The 20,680-nt window shown below is 31.0% G+C and overlaps 1 protein-coding gene across 1 annotated transcript; it reads right to left on the reverse strand.

The window, feature by feature from the left end:
- Positions 1-7,277: 7,277 nt before the first annotated feature.
- On the reverse strand, positions 7,278-9,095 carry LOC129003350 (uncharacterized protein K02A2.6-like). The gene has a single exon (XM_054431643.1). The coding sequence runs from the start codon at positions 9,093-9,095 to the stop codon at positions 7,278-7,280; it is 1,818 nt and encodes a 605-aa protein (XP_054287618.1).
- Positions 9,096-20,680: the final 11,585 nt, after the last annotated feature.

Consider the following 20,680-nt stretch of genomic DNA (forward strand, 5'->3'; position numbering starts at 1 on the left):
AATATATTAAGTTATACAATAATACGATAAATAATATAAGTTCTTAATTTTAAAACCTCGCCGATTACGAACCTATGGCAAAATGTGTAAGTGGTCTCGCCACCCACTGTAAAATACAAACCATCTGGATTGGACTCTACTCTCCAACGATTATTAATGTTGCGCAGTTTTTGGCAGTTGCGAGCTTGAAAACGTGTTACAAAAAGTAATTTACCCTGCTCTCAGTGGAAAATAATTGCATTCGTTTTATTCGTTTGTTTCTAGTAATACAAAAAGGATTTATACTTAACGATTTATTCTAAATAAGTCTATGTTATAATATTTTACACGTTCAATGAGAGAGAGAGTATTAGATTCAAATCAAAACCAAAAAATATTAATCAGTGTTATATTATGGTTCTTTGACCTTTGTTGGCTGAAAACCTTTTCATCAACTAAATGTGATTACCTCGCTCATCAAAAAAGTGTCACGATGTTTGAAATATTAGGCAAATGTTGATGCACTGTCAGACAGCATGGTTACATTTATTGTCATTGAGTTTTTTAATCGCGTGACAAAATATAAGAGTATATCTAGCAATATTTGTTTTATATCTAACAAATTTAAAGCTTACACAAACCAAAAATAACCTTAATGTTAATGTTGATGTTAATGTTAATGTTGATGTTGATGTTAAGGTTAATGTTAATGTTAATGTTAATGTTAATGTCAATGTTAATGTTAATGTTAATGTTGATGTTGATGTTAATGTTAATGTTAATTTTAATGTTGATGTTGATGTTGATGTTGATGTTGATGTTGATGTTGATGTTGATGTTGATGTTGATGTTGATGTTGATGTTAATGTTAATGTTAATGTTTATGTTTATGTTTATGTTAATGTTAATGTTAATGTTAATGTCAATGTCAATGTCAATGTCAATGTCAATGTCAATGTCAATGTCAATGTCAATGTCAATGTCAATGTCAATGTCAATGTCAATGTCAATGTCAATGTCAATGTCAATGTCAATGTCAATGTCAATGTCAATGTCAATGTCAATGTCAATGTCAATGTCAATGTTAATGTAATGTTAATGTTAATGTTAATGTTAATGTTTATGTTTATGTTAACGTTAATGTTAATGTTAATGTTAATTATGTGCTTTTAATATAAGTTCTCCCCAAGGGTTAATTAGTTTAGTTTTTATATTAAAATTATTCTCTATTTGTAAACATTTTAGTTTGGTTTATCATGGCATTATACATATTATGAAACTATCAAATATAATGTCAAACGAATGTATTCTCATTATCCATCAGAAAACTACTACTGGCAATTCCAGACATTATGCTTTGTTATCTAGAACAAACAGTATTTTAGGCTAAGAGAGCTAAAATTAAAACAGATAATAGTTCTATTGTCAACAGACTCGAAGCAGAACAGTGTAATTTTGTGATAATTGACAGGTTTAGTTGCGTTTTCACTTTCATATTAACAATCCAGTATAAAGTTAACACAATCCCAGCACTAGAGTTAATGACGTTAAATCTAGTTTTAAAGTTCAGCCGATAAATCTCCACACTTTGGACCTAATACGTTTCTCATCCATTTTAGCTTCAAAGTTTTAGTTTACGAGTTTTAGACGCTAATGGCCTAACTGAAAAACAACTTTGTCTGACTCTTGACTATTGAGTGATTCAAAAGTGCAAAATGATAGCTCTGAGTTATTATTTAGTTTGTACATTACAATCCAACATTTATATGCCAAACAATAAAATCGAAATTTTTTTTGAATTTTTTACAATATTATTTTGGTACCATCAATATATTTATTTAGTTTTAGTATAAAATACAATATCCGTTCGGTTACAAAAACATCATTCTGAATTTATTTTTACAATAATATGGTTCTTTAAAAGTATTTCAATTTGTTTATTTTGTAAAAAAAAAAAATACCTAAGTAAAATAAGAGGCTGGTCTTTAATTACAATACGATTCTGGGATGGACAATTCAATTTATATTTTTCTCACTTAATACTGACTAACATATTAAATCCATGATATACAATATGGTGTTGTTATTATTTTACCTTATGGTGGTATAATAACGTTTGAATTTTTTGTATCAACATCATTTAAGTAGTTTTGTTATACACTATAATTTACCTATTAGTCTATTGCATAAAAAATATATAATTAATTATAAAATTACACTAAATTATAAGGAATGACGCATTTAAACGAACAGAAATTTAAAAACGCTATTTAAATACAAAAGAGTTTCGTATAACCTGGAATGGATCTAATAAAAATTATTCTAAAATTCATGAAAAAGATCAATTCGTTTATTTCATAGAATATACCGAAATTATCTGGTTCCCAAAATACCCAAAAAATTTTAACTAATTTAATTTGGTAGAAATTGTGTTTTGTTTTAGTCAGACTACTATTTGTTATGAAATTTCTATATGTATTATTTTGGACAAAATTTAATTTTACATCAGTTACTATACAGCTTACACATCTCATAGTTTAAACTTTAAATTAATATTACGATAAAGTAGTAACAAATGAATTATTGTTTTCACGAATTTAGGTGAACTGTTTACGACACTTGCTTTTTCGATAACTTCCTAATTACTTTTCAAAGATTAATGATCTAATGAATAACGTCCTTAGTTCAGACAATAATCTTTGTAAAGAATAGCCATAAGGCGGTAAAGATCTAAGATTTTAAAATTAATAAATTCACAGAATAAATCGAAACTATAACGGTCGGTAACCCTTTGGGCTACCTTAAATCTTATCTTCAGTTAATATATACGAAGGAGCTCATGAATTAAACTAAAATCTTGCTTTTAAAATAAAGCTGAGTGCTATCCCTTATGACACAAAGAACGCAAATAAGAGAGTGGATTGGAGCTAATTATTGCTAATAATCCAGTATATAACAGAAACCCCAATTTGGAATATGACATTTAGCCTCTAATTTTCATTACTTTAAAAATGTTCTTATCTGGACCAAAACCACAAGACCTTTGCCTCCAGCTACCCCTCCTTTAGGGTTCCAGTCTTAGTCTTATCCCACACCACATAATTCCTACTGATCCCCAGACCAAAAGCAGTAACCTACTTCAAGCCACAGTCTTTTGTACCTTCAGAAGGCTACAAAAAAGGATATTGTTTAACAACACTTCCAGGCTTCTCATACAAACACTTCCACTTAACAATATTAGGAATTCACCATTAAAAAGCGTTAGTAAAAATAAGTGGGTGAATGTAACAGTATTTACATGTAAATAATGATACAGAAACATGTAATAAGTCATCTCATATCTGGAATGTTTGAGTTACCTTTTTAAACAAGAGAAATGCCGTTGAAAGCTTTTGTCAATCTTCTCTTTTGTCATCCAACACCAAATATACTCTTCATTGTAAAATTATTAAATACCTTTGGTTTTGATATCTTACTTTATTTTTTTTATGTAATTGCTTTTCATTTCACGTTTATATACTATAGATTTATTTATTTATTTACCAACGGCAATACAGCAATTTACAAAGATAAAGTTTGATAGCTAGTGAATGTTTGTGTTTTGTGGATGTCTTGACGTCCAAGAGATTAGTCCCAGCATGCGTGACACCCTGGCACATATATGGCTTATGTGCGGTCCAAAATCAAACGATGCATCAATCAGAACGCCCAGGTTCTTGATGGTGTCACACCTTTCCATCCGGTTCCCGTCAAGGAAGTAATCGGCTTCCATGTTGTTCTTTTTTCTACTAAACGTTGTTCTTTTTTTATATTAAAGTTTAAATAAGGAACAAGACATATACTATATACAAATGGGGACATTTACACGAACGAGTATGCCCACAGACAAAATTCATACAACGTCCGACTGCGTGCGAATAGTTACAGGTGAAGGTCATGACTGCCTAATTTGCATTGGATAAGGGAACGAAAAAAAACTCAAATAGATGATCCTATAAAAAAATATGACGTGTAAGTATTTGCCATATTGAAGTTAAATCTATGGTTCACAAAAGGAAATTTGGTAAAAAGCTCCAGAAATTGACGTGCTGGGATAACATATGGTTGAGAATGCTCTTCATGACAACAATAGAAATGTATTGATTTGAATTTAGAAAGTTAACATGTAAAATATACACACACACTAGGTACAGTTATTTTAGCCATGGCCTTTTATTATTAGCAATGAAGAAGGCCAAACCCTACTTCAAATATAGTTAGGTCAAATAATTAGGTAAGTATGGACCAAAGTGACATGTAGACGCAAATTTGTTGTTATGGACGAATGAACAGAGAATATTAGGATAAAACACATGATAGAACTATAGATTTTATTTTAATTTCATATAATACAACAAAAATAATAGGCATACAGCCTAATAGAATGTTATACATTTAAATTAATGAGTAGTTAGGGTTCAAAAAACACAATATAAACATCTACAGGTATCTGTATCTTACTGTATGTATTCTTGTCATCCGGTAGTGTAAGGTTGAGGAAAAATCTATAAAGGTAAAAGTTAATTAGCTTAACCAAAGATTGTTTATACAATCATGATTCACTATCCTCTGGCAACACAACAGTCCACTGTCGAAAATAATTAGTACACCAAATTTGTGTTAATATCTTTCGTATTACGTTTTATTGTGAGTGTAAGACTTTGAAACCTTTCTCAAAACATGATATGAAATCAAGTTTAACTACTTCATGCTAAAATAGCACGATCCTTGTGGATCGAAAAGTGATAATTTGTAAGAAAATGTCAAATTGACCTAAAGTTTTAAAAATAAAGTATTATACAAGCGTAATTTCGACGTATTGCTATTTTCCCAAATTATTCCACTAAATAGTCCTCATTGGAATACTAGATTTGATATTAAGTATATACAGTAAATACGGAATAATATATGTTATATTTTTTATCAATGTACAATTTGTTTTATCCTTGAATACTGTATGCCGAGTAGGAAATATTGTAAAGTTCGTAAATAGCAAACATGATCTTAAATATAATAATTTAGGTACCAATTAGTAACAGAAAATCTAACTTGTAATCAAATATTGAATTATTAGGTTATAGAACTGTTTCACCACAAATGCAACACACACAAAACTATGAACATACATACCATACACATATCTAATTTTAGTTAATGTTATACATCCTTGACTATATCTTCTTTCTAAATCTGAATCTTCATAAAACTATTTTGTAATGCAGATGTATCCATTTTCAGTTCTCAACACGGAGTTAAGCATGAATATTTCAGCTGATACATATGGAACAGGGAATTATGGTGATGTAAATAGTAGTGAAGTCTCGCTGTGTCTTTTAAAGTCATTTGCTTTGCATTTATTTTCCACTTAATATAATGTGCGTTTTTCTTGTTTTTGTACATATCATTCATTAAGACCTTATTATGCTTTAAATGAATTATTTAATAAAAAAATATTGAATAAAACAATCAATTTAGAAGTTTATGTTATGTAAAGATTAATTTTCTTGCTTTTTCATTACTTTTAAGGGTTATGTTCAAGAAAATATTCAGGGTCCTAGAAATTGAATCGGACACATCTAATCTAATACCATACATACAGTTTGAGACAGTAAAAAGTATACAGTATACTGTACAGATTGTTTGTACAAAGATGCTGTATGGGTTATTATTTGCGCGTTCGATGTCTCATCTAAAATTAACAAACATAATCAACCTTATAGATGGTGTCTTTACTATAGTTTCCTGTTTTTAAACATCAATAGCCCAAACCAATTTCAAATAAGAATTTTTCCTCTCTTTGTAAATAACAAAATGTAGCAAATTAAACGGTCTAGTAATCTAATATAACTGACCTTTATAATGCCTTGTATATTATTAATCAGTTTCGTAAGCTATGTAACTTACACATTAAAACACGCATGAAAATAGTACTGTTCTTAAGTAAAAGGCGACACAACAAAACACTCTGGCCGAAGTAACTTTGCACTCAAATAAGTTTACAGAATGAATAATATTTTTAGGATCCAATCCCATGTTACTGAACCTTTTCATATATAAAATTAGTCAACAACAGACCTTTAGTTAAATTATTCCATTATTTATTCAATTGCTGGTAAATATAGTTGTGGTCCAATTTTTCTCAATTATGAATCATTCAATAAATTTATGAACACTTGAGTAACATGACGTATATTGTGGACAAAGCATCTAAAGGTGATTTATAAAATTATATCTTTAAAGTATTTTTCATGAGTGTGGAGTTCTGCAATGTAAGCATTTTGTATACCAACATATTTTCTTACATCAAATTTCCAATATTCAATTGAGTACAGTAACTAAATTAATGTAAGAAAATCTAAAATTGCAAAATGCAAAATAAAAAATTAAATCCAATTAAACCTCTGTATTTTACACTTAACCAAAGACTTAAATAATCCGGGATCACTCTAGATATAACATAATAAATAATACAACATTTCACAATACTTCATCTCCTTATCTGTTCCAAAAACTATGAATTTTACTAATCCAGTACAATAAATACAAACAATGAAAACGTATATGTATGAACACAATGTTGTCCAGTGTGTTATCATTGTATTGTTACTGACCTTTGTACAACAAATCGTAGTTGCTCGAGTTACGTTGGAACTTCAACTCTTTTGTAATTACTTTCGTTATCCAACCCGACCTGTTTGTTGTGATTTACTACCTTTTCTCACTTGTGTTACTTAAATCTAAATAAAATGAAGGGACTAAAGACTCAGATATCGTTTAAGATAAAATCCACCTAGTTTCATATTTATTTAGATAATTATCTCAACATCCAGGTTTATTTATTAATGGCAATGTATGACTCAACTTTTATATTTTTGAACAAATCCATAGGATATGGCAAAAACCGATCTATTTTCTGCAGCGCACTGTTAAGCGACAGGTCATCTGAGGGTTATAGGTTCGTTTGAAAGAATACACACTGTCATTATCTGTAGGCATAGAAGTGGACTCCTGAGCTACGTGCGTTTGTTATCGAGTCGTTTAAAAAGTATTGTTTCACTAATTGCAACTCAGCAGCAGGTCCGTGCGTACTTTCAATTAGGTCAAGATTGAGAGGTTCCGCCCGCAGCACAATTAGTTATGCGGTGAGTTACTAAATTTAGAACAACGGTTTTCGCATTCTAGACGCTGACAGGCCGTCAGATCGACCTCAGAAGTCAGATCGGACGCCAGACATCTAACATTCGATAGAGAGCGTGCTGCTAAGACAGCAGTCCTCGTAGGCCCGTCCGGAAAAATAAGCTGCTGCTTTGAATGTCTGTCTGCTTGGTTACACGAACCTTCTTTACTTGAGTTTTCCGGAGTTGGTCTAGATGACGTTTCAGTGTTCTTCCAGAATCTAACCTTACAATATAGTGAAGAGTCCCTAGTTTCTGTATAATCTCACCAAATGTCCATATATATTTATTATTTTGTGAATACTCCCTAATGAGAACTCTCTCCCCCACATTGAATGTTCGAACTCTTATTATCGAAGGAGGATTCTTTGCCGGATGGTAAGGTCGAAGAGCATCCAGCTTGATGCGGATCCTACGATGAAGATATCGTTCTGCAGGTGATTGTCCATTTGAGAGAGGAGTGGCGCGATATTGTTGAAGAATCTCTTGAACCTTTGTATGTATTTGACGATGGTCATCTTCCAATGCTTTTAATCTTTGCTTCAAAGTCTGGATAGTTCTTTCAGCAAGACCATTTGTAGCTGCATGTCCAGGTGCAATCAGTTTCTGGAAAATTCCATTGGATGAACAGTATTTCTTGAATTCTGCGCTGGTAAAAATTGTGGCATTGTCTGATACCATCACTTGAGGATAGCCATTAGATGAGAAAATGTTGTCGAGAAGAATGATAGTATTGGAAGTTGTAGGAGCATTTCTCAATACTTTAACTTCTACCCACTTTGACTTGGCACACACACAAACAAGAAAGTAGTGGTTTTGAAAAGGCCCCGCGTAATCTATATGAATACGCTCCCAGTTTTCTTCTGGCTCTACCCATGGATGAAGGGGTGCTTTGGGAGGATTGAATTTTATGTGGGCGCAAATTTCACACGATTGGACTAATTTCTCTATGTCCTTGTCAATCCCTTGCCAATAAACGTATCTTCGGGCTAATTGCTTCATCTTTGTAATACCAATGTGAGTAGCATGTAGTTGCTGTAAGACTTGAGGTTGAAGGCTGTTAGGAATGACAGCACGAGTTTCCTTGAAAAGTACTCCATTGTCCAATGTGTATGGTAGGTCAGTAGAAGACGACAAAAGTTTCCTTTTAATTTCTCTAAGATTTTGGTCAGCTTCTGTTTCCCGGGCTAGAATAGTTGCATTCAAATGTTCAGAAGATATTTCAAAAATTGTTTCTGAATGTAGCAAGGTAACTTCATTGTTTAGGAAAATGTCTAAGGTTTCAGAATGTTGAGTGACTGGAGCTCTGGATAAACAATCAACATTAGCATTTGCTTCCCCTTTCTTGAAACGTATTGAATAGTTAAACCCTGATAGAAAAGATGCATAACGGAGTAGTCGGCTGGAAGTCATGGGTGGTAAGGATTTGCTTTCATGGAAAATTCTTGAAAGAGGGGCATTATCTGTAATTAAGGTGAAGTGAAGTCCATACAGATAATTGTAAAAATGACTGACTCCAAACACGATCGCAAGAGCTTCTCGATCGAGCTGACTGTAATTTCGCTCTGATGGAGTTAAGGATCTGGATGCGTAAGCGATCGGTTTCTCTTCATCATCAATTATGTGACTCATTACAGCTGCAATTCCGGTAGGACTGGCATCACATGTTAGAACGATTGGACGATGGGGGTCATATGGTACGAGAACTCTTTTAGAAGTTATTTCCTCCTTGAGACAATCAAATGAAGTTTGACAATCTATTGACCAATGAAATCTTCTATTTTTCTGTAGAAGCTGTCGAAGAGGTGTTGTTTTTGTAGATAGGTCTGGGATGAACCGAGCGTAGTAGGTAACCATTCCAAGAAATTTCCGGACCTCATCAATATTCCTTGGTTGAGGCATATTACAAACAGCTCTAATCTTTTCTGGACTTTTTGAAATTTGATTGTACTTAATCACATGACCAAGATAGTCAATCTGTTCGCAAAAGAATTTGCATTTGTCTTTGTTTAGATGCAAGTCGTTCGCATGTAGACGGAATAGACACAACCGTAAATTATTGTAGCATTCATCTTTTGTTGTACCATGCACGATTATGTCGTCAAAATAAACTTCAGTCTTTGGTAACCCGTTTAGAATTTGGCTTAGAATGCGATTGAATTCGGCAGGCGCGGTCTTGATTCCGAAACTAAGTCTGTGCATCAAGTATGTACCGCGGTGTGTAGTAATAGTTTGAATTTTGCTGCTTGGGGCATCAACTGGAATGTGCAAATAAGCCTTGTAAATATCAAGCTTGCAAAAATATTTAGAGTCTCGCAAACAGTGTAAAACTTCTGGAATGTGTTTGATCGGGAAATTAGATGAAACAATACGATCATTTACGCCTGTTTTGTAATCAACACATAACCTCACTGTGCCATTTTCTTTAGGAATAACAACTAAAGGCGAACCCCAATCGCTAGCATCGACTTTAGATATTATGCCGGATGATTCAAGACTGTTGAGTTCTTCCTCAACCTGAGATCTAAGGGCAAACGGAACATTACGTTCTTTGGTATACACAGGTTTAGCGTTTTCACGTAATTGAAGTGTAACTTTGTGGTTGGGCAAACATCCAATTCTTTGGTCGAAAACTGTGGAAAATTCAGAAAATATGTCATCAATTGAATGGAATGTTTCGGAGACATTGAAAAAGTTTGGTTGATTTGAACCATCATCTATTTCTTGTAGACTTATATGTAAGTGTCGAATCCAAACTCTTCCTAGGACTGCTGGACAATTATCAGGAACTATATACATATCTTCAATTGATTTATGGTTTTTGTAAGTAACCTCAACTGTAACTTTGCCCAATGGTTTAAATACATTATTTGTATAAGCACGGAAATACACATTAGTTGGGTCAAGTTTGACGTTGAGATTTAACTCATTGAAAGCTTTTTCTGGTATTAATGTAAATCCTGCTCCGGAATCTATCTCAAAACGCATTGGTTTGTTATCAATTGAAACTGTAGCAAAATACTTTTGTGAATCGGGTAAATTTGATCGTTCGTTCTGGTCAAATATGTCTATGATATTAGGTTTGGTAACTGGATGAACTTCAGTGATTTGATTTAAGCCTAGCGGAATGTCATCAGAGGTTGAAGAAATGTACTTTGTTGAATTGAACTTAGATTGATTGGTAGAAGACTTATTTTTCATTTGGGTTGAAATGCAAACTTTGGCTACATGGCCTTGTTTCGAACAGGAAGTGCAATGAAGTGATGACTTGCTAGTGCGACACTCAGTTGCGCGGTGATTATTTCTACCGCATCGAAAGCAAAGATCTCCAAAACCTAGGCGATTGAAATCTACTTTTGATTGAGAACGGTAAGTATGACCAGAATTTGGATTCTTACGGTAGTTTGAACGACTTCTCTGATGTTTTGTACCTACATTTGAAAGTTTATTGATATCTACATCAGTTGGAATTGAATGCTGATGTTTGTTCAAAGCCTGGGTCTCTAATCGGGAAGCTTCCAAAGCAGTAGCTTTGGTTACACTGTCTTTGAATGAAGTAGTGTCTGATTGTAATAACTGTTCTCGAATCCAGTCATCTTTTAAGCCTCTTATGAATTGAGCTCTTAAAAATGTATCTGAGACTGAAACTTGTTTTGAACATTCACACTGGACTGTAAATTCACATTCAGACAGGTCTTTTTGTAGTGAAGCTATGTATTCAGGAATTGATTGATTTGCTTTTTGATAAGTGTTTAAAAAGTAATGTTGTGAAACTACAACGTTTCAGTGTGGTGAAAGCATGTCACGTAGTGATTTGACCAAAGTAGCAAAATCTAGGTCTTTGATAGGTTTTTCAGGTCCAATTAATGATGAAAGATTATTGTAGTGAACAGAGCCAATTGAAGCGCAAAGAAGTTGTGCTTTTTTCATTTCATCTGAGATGTTTTTGACAGCAAGATAATTTTCAAAGCGTTCCAAATAGTTTTTAAATTTTTCCCTTTTCTGATCGAAATTTTCAAATGGTTGAATACTTACTAACGTATTACTCTGCTGTACTGGAGGTTGAAGTTGAAGTTTTTCGGTAATCTTCGTTGCAAGTGTAGCTGCAAGTGTGACTTGGCTCTCAGTGAATGCTTTCAGTAGTGCTGTAAATTGTTCTGCATCCATAATGTACAAAATCAAAATTTAGAAAAGGTTTTAAATCCAAATAATGAGTAGAAATTTTGAAAAACTTTTTCTCGTCGCCAATTGTTGTGACTTTGAATTAGAGTTCATAATAAGCACGCATTTGAATAAACTCTTTTATTGAAAGTAATATTTACAACTGCAAATTGAAAAGGTAAACATTGTTTTATATCTAATGACAACAGCTGATAATATACAGTATAAAGAATACTACATTGAGGTTTGGCTAAAATGTTCATCTCTAAAGATTAATTTGAATTAATATAATTACTTTGGTTGATTGCCCATAAGGATAATCGCAACGGAGCCTCTCTACGTCGACCTAATTGAAAGAATGTACGGAACCGCCATTGAGTTGCAATTACTGAATCAATAGTTTTTTTTTTTTAATGACTCGATAACATAGCTCAAACGATCACCAATCTTGGCTATAAATAATGGCTTTGTGTAGGCCTTCCAACGAGCATACCTCCACCACCCTCAAATGATCTGTTGCTGAATAGTGCGCTGCAGAAAATAGATTGGTTTATGCTTCAGTGAAGCGAGGTAGGTCAAGTCATGTTGGAGCAGAGGGTTCCTATGAATAATGCAACACTTTGGACTTTGGACTGCAACAATAAGGACTTTGTTTGGGACTAGGATTTTGCAATATGCTAAGTAAATATAATGTAAATTACTATAGCTTATGATAGAAAAACACTTAAGGCAACGTTAGCTTGTCAAATTTATTTTATTGAATCAATAAAGTTAACTTCATTAGGTACTCTAGTTGTTTTACTTTTGTAAACATAATATTATCATTGCGTGAGCTTACTACTTAACAAAGGTTGCTTTAAATAGGTCCAACCTTTGACCTTGCGACTTTGTAAGTAGGTTTTGTTTGTGAGGCATATAGTGTAAGTGTTAATAATTTAGTATAGTAGCGTTTTTGGTCCACTAAAACCATTCATTGATTTAATGTTAATCTTTTACAATAAAAATTTGAATAATGTATAGCTTGGTACAGACATCTCATTGTAAAATGTTTAGTTATTTTAACGTGACTCAGTTAATTTACACAAAAATACATTTCGTACTTTATAAACAAAAGATGAAATTCGTCATTCTAAAAAATAATTTCGACCAAAAAAGTCTAGTTGTAGGAAATGCAGGTAAAATAAGCTTCAATAGCTTGAAAATTCTATCTCAATCACTGCCTAATACATCAACGTACTAAGAAATAAATGTAGTTTAAGTTCGTCATTTTAATCTGTAAAAAATATTTAAGTATTAAATTTACTTTACAATTTGCTGTTTACCTTTTTGAATTCAAGTTCGCAATACTTATAAATGATTTAAAATGGAATAATACGATATCCATACCGGCAGAAACCCTTTATAAACCTCAGTGGCTACAGAGTTCTCGCAAATGTGTAAATGACCTTGCCACCCCTTGTAAACTACATCGCATCTGGATTGGACGCAACCCTCCAACAATTATTAATGTCGCGCTTTGGGCAGTTGCGAGCTTGAAAATGTGCCCTAAAAAGTACTTTTCTCTACGTTTTCAAAAGTAATGTAATTTACATTCCGTGTTTACTTCTAGCTAAAATTACAGATATTTGGAGCAAGTATAAATACAAATTATGTTTGTAACGAATTCCAATATAATTTTACTTAGCCTATCAGTTTCACAAAATTACTAATTCTCAAACACCCTCCTAGATGAAAATATATATCATTATAGTTTGTAAAGAGAATAGATAATAATAGTAGCTTTATACATGTACAAATTAGTTATTATATATCATATCAGTTCTGTGAAATAACCGTTTGACCTTACTTTACAGAACTCTTTTTCATAAACTAAGCTTCATTCCCTCACTCGTGAAAAATCTGTCACGATGTTTTAAATATTGGACGCACTTTGAAGATATGTCAGATGCTTAACTAATCGTGTAACATTTTTAGTATAGATCTGTGTAAACCTGTGTCCAAATTGTAAATCTTAAAAGTTATTATTTTGTTACATATACTAAAAGTAAAGCTTGCTGAAAAAAGTTTTGTTTTGTTTTCTTTAATAAGTATTTTACTTTATCTACCTGAATTCTATTATTACATGTCAAACTACAAAACATTTAGGGAATTCACAAAGCAGTTACACATATTTTGTTTCGTATTTAGTTGAAATGTCATAACAAGCTGTATTCCGTATATTATTATTTCTGAGACCGATTTTGATCAGTGCTGCAAATACAAAATAATGTATAAACCTATTAGAAATTTAAACGCAAACATATAAATCAATAGATAAATAAATAAATAAATATATATATATATCATAAAATAAATTAAAAAAATATATAATCAAAAGTAAATTGATTGCAATATAAAAATAAAACAAATCAAAGATTAAAACTTGAATATTTTCATTTTACCATTCACGCATGTAAAATTAAAAGGTTTTTTTATTATTATACAAATGATTTCAAACTATTATACGACTTTTATTTCAATTTTTACGTTTTATTGTTATTTTTATTTTATCATTCTTGCCATTTTTTATCTAGTAGTTTTTTTTTAGTATAATTCGTGCTACCATCATATGATTGATTTTCTCCGGCTCTTAAAAATGACACAACGGTGATTTGAAAAAAGAATCAGCAGCCCAAAAAAGCAATAAAAAATGACGATAAATATTTTAAAGTGCAAAATGATAATTCATCAAAAACTTTTAATCGTATTATAGGCCTAAGTAGCAGGACGATCAAAAAAAAAAATTATTATCATTAACATTATTTCGTCTCCATCCTAATTGCATGTAATAGAAGATAGACACAAAAATAATAACAAAGTTAAATAACAACTTCTGTAAAAAAAAAGACTTCAAAACTGTAAAAAATATTGTTTTTTTATTAAAATAATAGAACTTTGTTGAAAAAGGAAGAGTAATATTTAACATGCGTAAATAATGATACAGAAACACGACATAACTCATCTCATCTCGAGAATGTTTGAGTTGTCTTGTTCTAACAAGAGGAGGGACCACGTCGAATGCTTTTGTCAATTTTCTCTTCGTCATCCAAGAACAAATATACATCCCTTTTTAACATTAAATACCTTTGATGTCTCATGTGACTAACTTTAGTGGAATAATTTAATCTTTTTTTCCAAAATTTACATCTCATCGATTGTTTTATATAAACCATTCAAACTATAAACAATTGAGTACTATTCATGGTTGGCATAAGTATTGCATAGATACAAAAGGTAGCCGGTTCAATCCTGAGAAAAGTCAATAGCTTTTTGATGGTTCGAAAATGGACCCAGCTGTTCCTGTCTTTATTAAAATGATCCTAACTAATGAAACCGCTGATCTTAGTATCAATAACAAAGCTACACAGGTCATCACACACCATTCTACACTCATCCTTCACTCACATTTGGGTTAAAATACGCACCTAGGTGGCGTCCCCATCTCAATAATTGATAATTGATAATCCTCGTATCTGTTGATGGTGAAATTCCTTTCTTTCACCGAATTTCGCTATAGGGAAATCGCTATAGGTCACATATGGTAAGACCCATGCCCGTCACCGATTTTTTTTCCTTTTGATGTCCCCAGTGGTCAAAAACACCATTCTTTCAAAATGTTATATATTTTAAACATATATAACATATAAAATTGAACATTGAACATTGAACATTGGACATTGGACATTGGACATTGGACATTGGACATTGGACATTGGACACTGATCGTTGAACTTAAAACAATGAACATTGAACATAAAACAACGACAGTCGAACATAGAACGTCGAACATCGATCGTCGAACGTCGAAAATTGAATATTAAATATTGAATATTAGATATTGAATATTGAATATTGAATATTGAAGTTTGAATATTGAACATTGAATATTGAACATTGAATATTGAATATTGGATATTGGATATTGGATATTGGATATTGGATATTGGATATTTGATATTTGATATTTGATATTTGACATTTGATATTGAATATTGAATATTGAGTATTGAATATTGAATATTGAATATTGAATATTGAATATTGAGTATTGAATATTGAATATTGAATATTGAATATTGAATATTGAATATTGAATATTGAATATTGAATATTGAATATTGAATATTGAATATTGAATATTGAATATTGAATATTGAATATTGAATATTGAATATTGAATATTGAATATTGAATATTGAATATTGAATATTGAATATTGAATATTGAATATTGAATATTGAATATTGAATATTGAATATTGAATATTGAATATTGAATATTGAATATTGAATATTGAATATTGAATATTGAATATTGAATATTGAATATTGAATATTGAATATTGAATATTGAATATTGAATATTGAATATTGAATATTGAATATTGAATATTGAATATTGAATATTGAATATTGAATATTGAATATTGAATATTGAATATTGAATATTGAATATTGAATATTGAATATTGAATATTGAATATTGAATATTGAATATTGAATATTGAATTTTGAATTTTGAATTTTGAATATTGAATATTGAATTTTGAATATCTCTCATCTGTCATCTCTCATTTCTCATTTCTCATTTTCCATTTGTCATTTCCCATTTCTTATTTCTAATTTCTCATTTTTTATTTCTCATTTCTCATTTCTCATTTCTCATTTGTCATTTGTCATTTGTCATTTGTCATTTGTCATTTCTCATTTGTCATTTCTCATTTGTCATTTCTCATTTCTCATTTCTCATTTCTCATTTCTCATTTCTCATTTCTCATTTCTCATTTCTCATTTCTCATTTCTCATTTCTCATTTCTCATTTCTCATTTCTCATTTCTCATTTCTCATTTCTCATTTCTCATTTCTCATTTCTCATTTCTCATTTCTCATTTCTCATTTCTCATTTCTCATTTCTCATTTCTCATTTCTCATTTCTCATTTCTCATTTCTCATTTCTCATTTCTCATTTCTCATTTCTCATTTCTCATTTCTCATTTCTCATTTCTCATTTCTCATTTCTCATTTCTCATTTCTCATTTCTCATTTCTCATTTCTCATTTCTCATTTCTCATTTCTCATTTCTCATTTCTCATTTCTCATTTCTCATTTCTCATTTCTCATTTCTCATTTCTCATTTCTCATTTTTTATTTCTCATTTCTCATTCCCATGCAAGGATTTAGTCCAGAAAACAGCTGTTTGCCGCCAGCTCAATCAAATGGGGTTTCATCGCTTACTATTGTACTGTAATGAGTTTTATAGGACACAAATCAGCTGATTATGATGTATTTGCGAGGCAGTTAGTGGTCATAAACAAAAACATAACCTCTCTTAGAGGGCTAGTGATTTTTAGTCCTTAAGTTGGTGGTAATGTATAAAGATTTTAACAGTTTTAGTAGTATGGCGTAAACTATCGTACGTCACTCGTCCAAAATGTGTTTACCGGACTCGTATGGCAATCCTGCACTAAATTTCGTCTCGCACGGGAACGACCAGACTCGTCCGTGTAACACTTATTTTCAGGACGAGTAACGTAATATACTATATCAAATTAATATAGCTGTGTCACGTTGGATCAATCTTTTGCAAATTTATTTATTTTATACTAATAACTTATGTAACTATAACTTTTCTGAAATATGTCAACATCATTCTAGCCTTATAACCTTAGGCACAGTTTTTCTGTTGTTTACATGTAATAAACATGTAGTTTACAGTTTGCACAACCAGTAATGTGAACAAATTGCTTGGTGTCAGACAAAGTTAGGGCTTGTGTCATTAGCGAGGGAATTATGTCGTCAGGTTTGGCGATGATTTATGACGTCATACTATGAGAGAAAACTGTATTTGTTAAATACTTGGTAAATACTTTATTATGTTTGATCTATAGGTTTTATTGTGACCTCATGGCACCTCATGATTTGCAAAAATATTATGTAAAGGCAAACAAACAAAAGATATAATTTGTGATCCATATGGTATGATAGAAGTGTAAGGTAAATTTATAACCCGGAAACATTAGACACCATATTACTTTATTTTCCTCGCAGTTTTATGTAAAAGTAAAACATCACTGAATACATTTGAAAAAAAAACTTATTTAAAAATGAACGTCATTAATATTTTTACTAGTAGACCTGATTGAAAATTGATCAATCAAAACCTGTATTTACTAACCAGATGCATACATATGTTAAAACAGGTAAAACTAGTGCATTAATCACACAATCTTTGTCTGCACCAACACTATTTCAACAATGTTTCAGATCCACGTTTTAGCCGGGAATTGTATCATACATAAACAGTTTTACTTAGGACATTGTGTTATCAAAAATTATTAACCATATACTTCTGTATAGGTATAGGTAAGAATACAGAAACATCAGGTATTGCTTAAACATTATTTAAATTGTTGTTCAAAAGAAAAATAAATTATGAAAAAACCTCGAATTTTATTTCCCTTAAATATTCATAAATTCATTCATTTATAATAATAAGGTTAGGTTTCACTTCAAAGTAGGTTAATGAGAAATGTTCTCAATTTCAACCTTTTAAGTTCTGAGGTATAGTTGAAAAGATGTCTACAAACAATACTTAATGATGTTCTTAGTCAGTGTTAAAACTATTATATTACTCATACAAATAGTTCTAAAGTGATTTCCCGCGTAATATTTTATTTATGATCCTGAATCACCCCTGGGTAATTGTCTTAATTAACTAGTTATTTTTTATTACAAACAGAATCAATACCTTAAAACCCCTAAGAATATAAGAGGCGGTTGATCTTCTTTTTTAAACTTTTGTAGAGTCTTAATAATGCGTCTCAATTTTACTTAGTTAGATATTATTTTAATATAAGTTAAATAGACTGCAAAACAATATTTTCGGGTCAGATTACATTTACCAAAGAACACTCTTAGATTTAGAGTATACTAATAAGTTACCCGAGCAAAGCTCGGTCCCCAGGTACTTTGTATATACTTACTTGGCATACTTTTTCTCAGGAATCGCATTAGTATAGTTGATCCTCTATTCACATTCCCGGAAATCTGATCTACGTAGTAACCTTCTGTTATGTTTTGGTTCATGTCAAAGTTCTATTACTCAACGTTGGCGTGTTTAGTGGTGTCTAGCAACATCATGTATACATGTTTTATTGCTGTTATACTGTGTATAAAAATCTTTGCTGCGTGTAAAAATACCAAAACTATCCAAGAGTTTATTTTTATCCTGATTTAATCGCTAGATTGTAAAATAATTACCAAAACATTCATGTTTTTGTTTACCTTAGAGTGTCTAGGCTGGATTAAAATCAATCACACCCTCTTTATAAGTGTCCTGTAAGATAAGTGTTCAGCATTAAAAGGAATTTGAATAGCAGCTTAGGATTAAAGGCAGGTCATGCTCATGATTTAAAATTATTAGTATAAAAAAAAAAAAATTATATACCACACAATATGTTCATGTTTTCTAAAGCGTTTTATAGGCCTATACGAACAACTAACAACCAAAAAAATTCTAAGACCCATTTAATGCACAAATTTCGTGGAATTATCCTGACAAGATTATCTTTTGCTTCTAAGAATAAGAAAGGAAATGTTTTAATAATATCTGATAAACATAATTCATAACACAAAGAAAATATAAACGCAATGGGAATATTGTTTAGCAAGATATAACAGACTTGCTAAAATACATTGAATAAAAGATTTTAAATGGTATTATACATCATTTTAATGTATTTAAATCCTGTTAGTTTTACAACTAAACCTTTGGAGCAAAAGCATTATTTTAATTTATTTAAGTCTCAATATTTGGGAAAATATTATTCGTAATTTGCATTAAGATTTAAATTTTGAATTCAAATTTAAATTTTAAACAGAAGAGATTAGAAACAAAGTAACAGTTTTAAGATTTTGAAAATATGTGTTTAGCTACATAGCAGCAAATATTATTTAATTTTCATTTGATTAAACATTTTGTAAGAAGGGTTACTGCAACGATAACCCCCTGTCCTTGATCCCTCCCCTTTCCCTTATAATGCAGGGGGGGGGGTCGATTTTAGTAATTTTACATAAATATCAAATATAAAAAAAAATTATTTGTATATACAATCGTGCCGATAGTAACACATTCCACTCAAACATCCTGTACATTTGGTAGAATAAGCCTTTACTCTTAATATGATACAGCTAAGACAATTTCTTAGCTATTTCTTAGTCACATCAAAGGATGTTCCTCAATTACGTAAAATGTTAATCGTCTTACAGTATTACTTTGTTTTAATACGCGTATGCTAACGTCTTTAGGAACAGATTTCAACGGTACGACTATAATTTTAAACATTATTTTTGCATCATTAATTTAGCTTACTGTCCTAGGTTTATAAATGTCCAAATAAAGATTTAAAAATTAAATTAAACGTAGCACAAGACTGAAATACAAACGGAATCAGATAGATATAAATTACAGATGCTCACAAGAGATACACAAAATAGTTGAATATTTTAAAATATTTGTTTAACTCAAAATATTTTAACCCAGAGAAATATTTAGGTAAAAAATTGTTTTTCCAATTTAAAATTAGTAAATTCAAGCTAATATAACTACAGTTGTACTCAGGTCGTTGTCATTAGCCAATAGGTTTGTAATGGGCTCTGATTGTGGTTTTAGCTGTCCAGTGGTTCAGTTAAGTTAATTAGCAAATGTGTGTTCCCTGATTTACTAAACGCATTTTCTGTTACTCCTATTTCAATGTGGTTTTCTCTAGTCTCTTTAAATGTGTCAATCCATCAGTATCATTATATGTGATGTGATGATACATTTTCACTGGGATATTTTAACTATTTAAGACAAAAAAAATATTCAAGGCATGTTTATATAACATATTTTCCAACCAAAGTTAAAGGAGAATTTAATTTATAAATTTACTTTTTGTGAGTAAGACATGCTTTTATAAGGTTTGTAGTGAAATTCGTATTCACTACTGTACTTTCAAGTGGTTTTGGGGTTGAAAATACAGTACAGTATTACAAACCAAAGTGATATGTTTATATAACTATTAATAAAGAAGAACCGCAATTGTGGTTAATTTATACCAAAAACCCCTCCAGTAATGTTTTAAACAATAAATTTTTAAAATAATGAATGACTTGAACCCTTATGAATGTGTTGTGTGTCATTTAAAGCATTAAATTTAATACCCGTTTTTAAAAGAGGTTTCACTCTACTAGCATTAGATACAAAATTTAATTCTACGGAAAAAGTAATCTTCACTGAGGGAGTCGATT

The sequence above is a fragment of the Macrosteles quadrilineatus genome, unplaced genomic scaffold, assembly GCF_028750875.1.
Source record: "Macrosteles quadrilineatus isolate MER2022 unplaced genomic scaffold, UCM_ALF_1.0 Scaffold_9__3_contigs__length_116548681, whole genome shotgun sequence".
Lineage (NCBI taxonomy): Eukaryota > Metazoa > Arthropoda > Insecta > Hemiptera > Cicadellidae > Macrosteles > Macrosteles quadrilineatus.